At 32.9% G+C, this 11,083-nt stretch overlaps 1 protein-coding gene across 1 annotated transcript; it reads left to right on the forward strand.

Annotated features, from left to right (window-relative positions):
* Positions 1-1,414: 1,414 nt before the first annotated feature.
* On the forward strand, positions 1,415-7,560 carry LOC107488823 (amine oxidase [copper-containing] zeta, peroxisomal-like). The gene is given in 13 exon segments (XM_052262090.1): positions 1,415-1,889; positions 2,330-2,439; positions 2,581-2,886; positions 3,314-3,426; positions 3,524-3,854; positions 3,938-4,153; positions 4,257-4,493; positions 4,907-5,092; positions 5,540-5,571; positions 5,573-5,600; positions 5,751-6,019; positions 6,414-6,495; positions 7,150-7,560. Coding segments are annotated over 13 exon segments (2,229 nt in total). The 5' UTR covers positions 1,415-1,693; the 3' UTR covers positions 7,273-7,560.
* Positions 7,561-11,083: the final 3,523 nt, after the last annotated feature.

Raw genomic sequence — 11,083 nt, forward strand, 5'->3', positions numbered from 1 at the left:
TCAATTCATAAATCAATTCGAACTAAATTCGTTAATAATTTGATAAACTAAATTTATGAACTTATGAATGAAGCTTAATACTAAATTTGAGCTTATATATTAAATAAGCCAAATTTAAACTTGAATAAATTCATCGTGAGCTATTTCAATTATATATATAAAATTGTAACTATATATTACTTATTATAATGATATATATAAATACATATATTACAAAAATTATTTTTTATCTGAAAAATGATAATATTTTTATAGAATATGATATTGAGTGTTTTGTAGTATATTGTGGAGGTTCAAAATTTTTCTGACACAATACGCAAGGAACGTGTTGCTATTTCTCCGCTAGAGATTTGTAACAGTTTGGACACATGGCTCGAGCAACACGCAAGAGGCCGGGTGTGTTGGCTGTTTTTCAAAATTTCGTTAGAGATTTTTTATAACTTTTGCCACGTGGCGCGATCAAAACAACACTCTCCTGTGTGTTGACTGCTTTTTAGAGATCCGTTACAATTTTGATAAAAGATTTTCCACAAAAATTCACCACGTGGCACGACAAAAGCAATACGTCTCTGCATGTTGACTATTTTTCTAACTTGTCTGCATGCAAAAGATAATTGCTCCGATAACAGCAGTTTAATAATGGTTTTGAGCCTTTAAAATGAGGAGTGGGGTGAGGTTTCGATGCACAAGTCATTTTCGTTGAGAGAGATTCAGAACAAGGGCAAAATTCTTTTAGAGAGATTGAGAGTGAAAGAGTAATGTGGTGAGAGTAGTGTGCCGAGAGTGATAGTAAGTAGTGTATTGAGAGTCAGTATTATGTGTAAAAAAATTATAGCCGTATTTAACAAAAATAGTATGTAATTATACGTCTCCGCAGAAATATTGTAATGCGTCTTGCCGACGTGTCACCTAAGTGATTGCCACATGTCCAATACGTGGTCTGCATGCTGACTCAGCATATTTTCTGTGTGTTATACTTATTTCATCTATATATAATTTTTATGATAAATAATATATAATTAATAATTTTGTTATATAAATTATAATTTATTTATATAAAATTATAATATTCGCATTATTTAAACTAACAAATTTATAAATTTTACAAATAAATTCAATCGTTAATAATTTGAGTCCTAATTCGAAATTGAGTTTAGTAGGCTTAACTTGGCTTGACTTCCAAATTCCAACCATAAAAACCACAACAATAATAGCTTACCAAATACTAAATTAGTAAAGGAAGACACTTTCTTTCTATTAAAAATATTGACAATTTAACATTCACCTTTAATAAATTGATAAGCCATAACCATAACTTCTAAAAATCTAGATGATATTCAACAGCATACACTTTGCCTTATCGCATAGGTCTGGAAACTTTCCTCTCTTATAAATATAATAATGACTTAAAGCAATCATGCTGAATATTAATGAGTTGAAAAGTAAAAAGAGTGTTGTCCCTCTGTCTACGGATCCACGCTCACTCTATTATTATCAATAACGCACCCATTCTTCTTCTTCTTCTTCTTCTTCTTCTTCTTCTGTGATTGTGCGAGAGAGTGATTTGTGCTATCAGAGTGTGAGTCTGAGAGAGAAAGAGAGAGAAGCATTGCTGTATGTCAGTGGGGTACCACAGTGAGATATACTACTGCTGCGGTGGATACGCTGAGGCTGAGCTTGCTAACCCTCTCCAATGGCCTCAGCTCCGGAAAAAGCGACGCCCCTCCTTAACACCACCACCAACAACACCGCTACTGCAGCTCCTTCGCCTTCATGGCCCGACTCCACTTTGGATTCGACCCGAAACAGATCCACCATAGCCCCTGCCTTGATCTCCGCCGTTGATTCCTTCTCTGATCCTCCTCCCAGCTCCGCTCCTTCTACTAAAGGTCCTTTCTTTCTTTCTCTCTCTGCTCTTTCACTTGGACTTTCACTTTGACTTTGACTTTGACTAATCTAAAGTACTATCATTCTAGAGTATAGAGTCAGTAACATTCTATTGATCCAGTAACTTCCATTCGAATTACAATTACTGTCTATTTGATTCTATTATTTGAATTTTGATATAGGTTTTGTTGTTTTCTATCCTAATCACCTTGGATTTAAATTTTGACTATCATTTATTCATTTTCCCTCTGCCACAAGACAAAGTAATCACACTTCACTAACATTATCACTTAGTGGTTACGCTGGATCTTAAGCTTAAACCTCACAGCCACCAATGAACCGGAAAAGTAAAATGCTTGACATGTTCAAATGCAACTAGTTATTTATACCTTCTCACTTTTATGAAATTTCATCTTCTGTTTCCACATACTTGCTGCTATAGGTATCACAGTCATGACCAGAGCTCAAACTTGCCACCCTTTGGATCCATTATCTGCTGCTGAAATTGCAGTAGCTGTGGGAACTGTTCGGGCGGCGGGGGCAACCCCTGAGGTAGATTGCTTAGTTGCCTTCTTTAACAATTTAAGTGGATTAATCAACCAGTAATGGTTAAATTATATGAGGTCATTTTGTATGATCACTTGAAAATCCTTGTGTTTTCTTGCTGATGAAGCTCTTGGATTATATTCTTAGGTAAGGGACAGCATGCGCTTTGTCGAAGTAGTCTTGCTGGAACCGGATAAACAAGTTGTCGCATTAGCGGATGCGTACTTCTTCCCTCCTTTCCAGCCTTCATTGCTCCCCAGGACTAAAGGCGGGCCTGTGATTCCTACAAAACTTCCCCCAAGAAAAGCAAGACTAGTTGTGTACAACAAACGGTCAAATGAGACAAGCATATGGATTGTTGAACTTACACAGGTGCATGCAGCAACTCGAGGGGGTCACCACAGGGGCAAAGTAATTTCTTCTAATGTTGTTCCAGATGTTCAGCCACCAATGGTAAATATGCACCATTTAAATTTCATATTTTCAAGTTATGCTGTTTTTTAGGATCTTGTTATTGTCATTCTTAGAGAGAGCTACAAGCCTACAACCATTTTTCTCTTGCAAATATTTAATGACACAGTTTGTAAGTTTATTAATTGGTTGTCCACCTTTCAGAAAATGAATGGCTTTGGTTATTCTTGTGCTGACTGTGGAGAACCCAGGAGAAATGGAATCACTGCCTTAATCTTAAGAAGTTGGCAAAAAATTTGTGTTAGTTATAAAAAACTTTGCTTGTCTTATAGCTCTGCTCTTCTATCCAAAATGGTCTCGGGCACACATGCATGTAACTGAATGAACGTATTGAGAACTATTGCCAAATTTGATAGCATTCTTTGTTTCAAGTTAACTTAGGATTCCGTTATTCACTTTATGCCTACAGGACGCTGTGGAGTATGCTGAATGTGAAGCTATTGTGAAGGACTTCCCTCCATTTCGAGAAGCAATGAAGAGAAGAGGGATTGAAGACATGGATCTTGTCATGGTGGATGCCTGGTTGGTTACTCCTTTCAGATGGTTTAAGCAACTTTTGGTTTAGAATTCTTTTCATCTGTCTTACTCTTTCTAATAATTCAGGTGCTGAAATTTTCAGGTGTGTTGGATATCATAGTGAATTTGATGCTCCTAGCCGCAGGCTTGCCAAACCATTAATCTTTTGTAGAACCGAGAGTGACTGCCCCATGGAAAATGGCTATGCCCGCCCAGTTGAAGGAATTTACATTCTTGTTGACATGCAAAATATGGTAGTTCTTGAGTTTGAAGACTGCAAACTAGTGCCCCTTCCACCCGCTGACCCCTTAAGAAATTATACTTCTGGTGAAACCCGGGGTGGAGTTGATAGAAGTGATGTTAAACCATTACAGATTCTTCAGCCTGAAGGTCCAAGTTTTCGTGTCAATGGCTACTTTATTCAATGGCAGAAGGTAATATTTGTGTCTCTAGTTTTTCTAAAATTAATTCATAAAAGCCACATCGAAAACTTCTAACAGTAATTGCTTATTTGCAGTGGAACTTTCGGATTGGTTTCACTCCTAGGGAGGGTTTGGTCATTTATTCAGTAGCCTATATTGATGGAAGTCGAGGGCGAAGGCCAGTAGCACACCGGTTGAGTTTTGTTGAGATGGTGGTTCCTTATGGAGATCCAAATGATCCTCACTATAGGAAGAATGCTTTTGATGCAGGAGAAGATGGCCTGGGTAAAAATGCCCATTCTCTCAAGAAGGTCAGCGTATTTGCTTTTATTCATGTTTTGCTTATCATAAATTCTTCTTCTTTCTCAGTGTAGATGAAACCCAATTTTAATTTTCTTGGTTTCATTGTTACAGGGTTGTGATTGTTTGGGATATATCAAGTACTTTGATGCACACTTCACAAACTTTAATGGAGGTGTTGAAACAATAGAGAATTGTGTTTGCTTGCATGAAGAGGATCATGGTATTTTGTGGAAGCATCAAGACTGGAGAACAGGTTTGGCTGAAGTACGAAGATCTAGAAGGCTGACAGTGTCTTTTATATGCACTGTGGCTAACTATGAGTATGGCTTTTTCTGGCACTTTTATCAGGCAAGTTTGATGTTTGCATCCATTCATTTATCCGAATCTGTTTGTCTGGTGAGATTGCAAAAATTAAATTGATGGTGTTTGCTTGTTCTGATTTTCTTTGATATAATCTGCTTGCTTATGTTATTTGATATTCTGAATTGTTTATCCTACCTATGTCGGATTAAAGTGGGTTTCGATGTTGAACTTTAAAATGTTTAACAAAAATGCTATCTACACACCAAAATTCAGCCACCATATATTTGTGGATAAATACATGTATTGCTTAACTCATTTTCAATGCGTATTTTGTATTTCAACATGTATTCTATACGGTTGGCTTGTTTGGTGGCTGTTTTTTTGTGTACACAGTACACATAGTATAGTTGAATATATAATTATCTTTCTAATTCTGTATAGCACTTTCCTTCTTGCAGGATGGAAAGATAGAAGCTGAGGTCAAACTCACAGGAATTCTCAGCTTAGGAGCACTGCAACCAGGTGAAACTCGAAAATATGGCACAACCATTGCCCCTGGATTGTATGCGCCTGTCCATCAGCACTTTTTTGTTGCTCGTATGGACATGGCAGTTGATTGCAAGCCTGGTGAAGCTTTCAATCAGGTCTGTGTCCAATTTCGCTCGTCGTTCCGCAGAATGCCAAATGAATATTTCAATTTACAAATTTCGATACTTTGAGGCAGTGTTTTGAAGATAAGCATTAAGTGAACATTGTTTTGAAGAATACCAAATAGTAAAAATACATGGCAGTATCACTTTTCAGGTGTCATGTATTCATCAACCTAATAACTAGTATAACCTTTGTTACTATCACACGCTTGGCTGTATGAAGTTTCTTTTGTGTTTTAATTATTTTTTTTTCCCTTTCTTTTTCTTGCCAATTTGCCATACTGAACTTCTGAGTTATTTGTTACTCTCTGGTTTCTTTTTGGTAAGAAAGAAAAATGGATTCCAACAGTTCTATTATTAAGCTTGAAATTCATCATTGCCGTCATATGGTCACAAATAAAATGACAAAACAGTAACAGGGTTCTCCCATTCCCTGCCCAGGTTGTTGAGGTTGATGTCAAAGTTGAAGAGCCATAATCCTTTATCTGCTCGTCATTGGGTTGTAAGTTCTTACTAGTTGTTTATATAGCATCAAAATATAGATCGAAACAGGGACAAAAATCTAATATAAATCTTATTACCTATGTTCATTTGTTTAAAAACACTATTTTAAGAACTTTCCTTAATGTCTTTCAAAAATTTCCTGCTTCAGGTTAGGAACACTAGGACAGTGAACCGCACTGGACAGCTAACAGGTTATAAATTAGTACCTGGTTCAAATTGTTTACCCTTGGCTCGTCCAGAGGCCAAGTTTCTGAGAAGAGCGGCTTTCTTGAAGCACAATCTTTGGGTCACTCCTTATGCACATAATGAAATGCATCCCGGAGGAGAGTTCCCTAATCAAAATCCACGTGTCGAAGAGGGTTTGGTTACTTGGGTTCAGCAAAATAGGTCATTGGAGGAAGCTGATATAGTTCTTTGGTTAGTTCTCTAAATCTTATCCTACTGCATGGAGTCATTTGCATGTATAAGATGATGTCAATGATAATTTGTGGTTTAACTACAGGGTTTTATGTTATCCACATGTCTAGTATACTTTTCCTGTCTTTTCCATCTTACACTTGAATATGCAGTGAAACTTATAAGGGGACAATGCATGACTTACCAAGATAAACATGGTGCAATATGAACCAAGATAATTCAATAGCGTAAATTTTAGTATAAGGTTACACCGATAACTTGTGTTAAATCTATATCGTTATACATCGAGTACAAAGTTTAACTCGGTGCATTTTAAGTCATTCCCCTGGCTTGAGGCAGTTATAAACTGATGAGTACACTTCTTTTCCTCTCATGATTTGTTGAAATTTTGCAGGTACGTATTTGGAGTGACTCACATTCCTCGTCTAGAAGACTGGCCTGTTATGCCAGTGGAACGCGTTGGTTTTATGCTTATGGTATACACCTTTCTACATTACCTTATTTTCCTTGCCATTGTTTCTTGTTGGCATTTAATTTGAGATTCATACTGGATTACTTGGCACTCAAAACATAGATTATGTGCTCCTGCAACATCTAAACTTGAATGTTACATGGTAATTACCATGCTATGGAACAAAGTTATCCTGGAACTTAGACTACGTTTGTTTATAGGCGCGAAACACTAAGACAGGGACACGGAGATACAAAATCATATTTAGCAATATGAATATGGACGCAGACATTGTGTCCACAAACACTGAATTAGTGTATTTATGTCTTTGTTGATAGGAAAGACACAGGACACTAACAAAAGACCGTTTATTTTTTTTATTTTTCTTTTCATTATTTCAATCAATTTTTTGTAATTATATTTTTTATCATTATGTTTTTCTTCTTATTAAAGTTTTTGTATGAAAAGATAAAGTAAATTGGACTTTCATAATTTATTTTTTTATATTTAGTTTATCGTCCAACAAAATACAAAAATACAAATTTTGTGTCTCTATTCTTTATGTCTTGTTCTGAGTGTCATGCCTTATTCTGTTCTCGAAACCAAACGCAACATTAGAATTGGTAATAATATTGTATACATTGGCAAAATTTATTTGATTCTGCAATTTGTGATGCAGCCACATGGATTTTTCAATTGTTCCCCTGCAGTGGATGTTCCTCCAACTACAAGTGATTTGGATGATAAGGAAATTGGGATGCCTGCAAAGCCTAGCCAGAATGGGGTCATTGCAAAGTTATGAAATGAACAAATCATAGACATTTGCACTGTTTATAAAACCAATGGTTGCGCAAACTTAATTAAACTCTGCTGCTTGGTAATTAAATTTAATATACAAGTGAACTTTCTTGTGCCCCATATGAATATTTAATCAAAGCTATACAGGATGATGCATGTATTATAATTGGAAAAATGCAAGATTCTTTGGGTCTTACTCCGAATTTGTAATCCGATATTCCTATCTTCACAAAGTGGGAATGGTATCTTGAGTGTTGGATTATAGTCATACCTGCTATAAATTCATTGTATCTTGGAAAGAGAAAAAAAATCTGAATTTATCTTATTTTATATTTATTAATAAATATAAAATAAATATATTTTGGTTGATTTTGTCTAAGTTTTTTTGTTACCAAATATTGATGCGTAAAATATAGAGAATATTTTCCATGACCTATAAATGATGAGAAATAATGATAGTGTATTATTATTTGAAAATCCGCAATGATACCTACCCCACAGTGAGTTGGTTTGATTGTGATAGCTGAGGTCACCAAATTAGGGAACAGACGTGTAGTTTAAGGCTGATTTAGTTGCAAAATTAATTGATATGTTACACTAATTTAGTCCGATTTGATGACTTATGTCGCTAACTATATTCTATACCTGAAATAATACTCTACTACAGAAGCGTTAGGTTAGCCGTCATAAGCATGATCATGAAAACAATAATGCTGTTGCTGACTTGCTGTACCAATCCCATAGCAGTTATATTAAAAACAAAAATTGAAATCACTGCTTATACTTCGCCACTGAAATATGGACATTTTTCTAATGTTTGTGATGCTAATTTTCAAAAGTTTTTCAAACAATAATTGAGTGCTGTTGTATCCTCCAAATAATTGACTTGTAATTCTCTCATCTGTAAATATAATCTTCTATTAACCTTGTTTATAAAGTGTGAATTGTTATTGATATTAACATTATCAGCTCATTCAGAATTTAATTTTATTATTTTAAGAAAAAATTATATTTTTTCCTTTTTCTTAAAAAAAATTGATAAAACTTAATCTATCTTATCTTCATTGTTAAAGAATATATATTTATATCTCCTGAGATCTAAGTAATGAGATCTAAGTAGTAGTTTAAAATTACATTAGATTTTACTTGATTCAATTTCAAACTCTTTATTTGCATTTTCAGTTTTTCACCACTCATTTTTCAATAGAAAAAGCTCAGTTTTTCACGGGTCAACTAAAAGCCGGCTTTGTGATTCTCTCTAGCGGTAGACAGACATTCTAAAACTGGAAACCCGTTCTTTCTATAAAGCTTCTAGACACCGATAGATGCTTCCAACTTTTGTCTACTATTTTTTTTTTTTCTGATGAATGCTATGGTATTTAAAAGGTGGTGTTTATTTACTATAAAAAGTTAAAATTATTATTTAATTTAAAAATATAAAAATAAATAATTTTTAAAAAATTAAAATTTACTATAAAAAATAAATTAGACAAAAAACTTATAAAAACCATAAAATTAGCCTTTTTTTTTTCCTTTTTGTGGGATAGGTTTTACATAAAGATGACTCAAAATAGTCAAATTTATTCATGGTTTTTTTTTCAATTTTATTAGTTAGGCAACAGATATTATAAACAATATAACCCATAAGTTATATGTCGGGTCCACTGAGGGTCTATTTGAATAGGTTCATAAGTTTAACTTTTAATTTATAAAAATGTGTAGTATTAATGTCTAGTATAATTTTTAAAATAAAATTACAATTTTCTAAAAAGTTATTTTAATGGTTAAAGAGAATTTAAAAAAAATGACTTCTCTCATAATAAATTTTTTTTATTACTTTTCTCTTAAAATAAGTATTTTTAGAACTAAAAAATCAAATATAAAAATAACTTAATTATTTATTTATACGCCAATTGGATCTAAATATGAATAGATTTAATTAATTTAAAATTTAAATTTTAAAATTAAAATTATTTTTTCTTAATTTATTATTTATATTATTAAAAAAAACATTGTTCGTCGATACTTTTTTTTTTCATATAATATAAAAACAAAGTCTGAACTCTAGAGTTGCATGCTAAGAAATAGCTATCCTGTTCTATGCATTTTACCAGTAATTTCAAATCTGAGCCACCCATTGTGCGGATTTGTTTTAAATAGATAATTTGAACACAATTTATTATTTTATATTCTATGACTAAACGATATAAATGAATTAGTTATAGAGATATTTTATTTATACAATAAACAAGATAATTTTTACATATTTTATTTATATTGTATTCGAGTTTATTATTCTCATACTTCGTTTAAAGCGTAAATTAAGGCTTGGTTTGGTAAAGTTTTTTGAAGATGTGCTTGTACTTTTTAAAAGCTCAAGCTCCTCATTTTGTGTTTGGTAAATCAAAAAGATCATGTGCTTGTGCTTGCAGCTTTTAAAAGATTGGGGTACTTTTGAAAACACTTAGGATAGAGCTTTTCAAAGTTGGCTTGTGCTTTTCAAAATTTAAAAGTCTAATATAACCTCATATGTTAACTAATTTTCAAATTTAATGTTTGCATTTATGTCTATTATAGTATTTTTAAATTTTAAAAGCTATTTTACCAAACACAATTGATGTTACTTATGTTTATTAAAAGTTGTTTTTGATTTGATTTACCAAACATAAATGCTACAACTTTTAAAGGGATTGTCTAAAACGAGCTCAACCATTATGTGCTTATTGAATGAGCCACATTTATATAGACCATTAGATTTTATTAGATGAAAATCAAAGGCTAATATAAAACAAGAGTATTGATAGACTCTAATAAATATAGAATATCCTAGTACATAAATAAATACTTTAAATAGTAAAAATTGTGTCCACAATGTGGCCATTTGCTTTTGGCAATAAGCCTTCAAGATAATTAGTCATTTATTTTACTAGTTTGATATTTACATTTTTTTTTGTCAAGAGAGTTGAGTTTTTTACTTGTCTATAATATCCTTTTTTTAAAGGATCAATATGTATTCCTGGTTCTCCTTTAGTTCTTAGGAACCATACACACCTATTTGTGCTTTTTTCTTAAGGAATCCTACTTTCTATTCACTACTTGGCATTTGTTAAAATTGGAATTTGGATACAACATATTAAAAGACACATGATTTACTACTTGAGTTAATCTCTCAGCAGCCTAGCAGGCTAAGGAGTAATTGATTGCGGATCGGAGCTCCATTTAAGAGTATGTCATTGGCCAATCGGTTGTTGCATGCATAAAACAAGATTCGAAGATTCGAATTTTGATATTTGTTTAATCAAACTATTGAATTAATCACTAAACCGATCCAACTTCCAACTTGGTTAAAAGCCTCTGCATCTATTTGTGCTTTACTTTGTAGAATTACAAAATCATAACGGGTCTTCTTTGTTGGGCCTTTCCTCCTAAAAGTTTCATATCTGATAAGTGTTATATTATGACCCAGCCCAAAAAATAGTTTTCTATTGTGATTACGAGGAAAAACAACTCTGCTATGACAAAAACAATTCTGCACTATAAGACATTCGTTTTGACCCAAAAAAAAAATGAAATAGTTCAAAACAAGAAAAGAATTTGAAATAGTTAGTTCGGCATTTTAGTTATCTATTTTCTTTTTCATGAATTATGAATAGTTTTACCATTCAAAGATGAGTAAAGAGAATTATTAATTCACCTGACATATATTATGTTATGATATTTTTCCTCTTTTAATTTGAGGACATTTCATATAACATTTATAGTTTATCCTTTTTCTTAATAAATTATTATATTAACATATCATATTGTATACCAAG

This window comes from Arachis duranensis, chromosome 5 (assembly GCF_000817695.3).
Source record: "Arachis duranensis cultivar V14167 chromosome 5, aradu.V14167.gnm2.J7QH, whole genome shotgun sequence".
NCBI lineage: Eukaryota > Viridiplantae > Streptophyta > Magnoliopsida > Fabales > Fabaceae > Arachis > Arachis duranensis.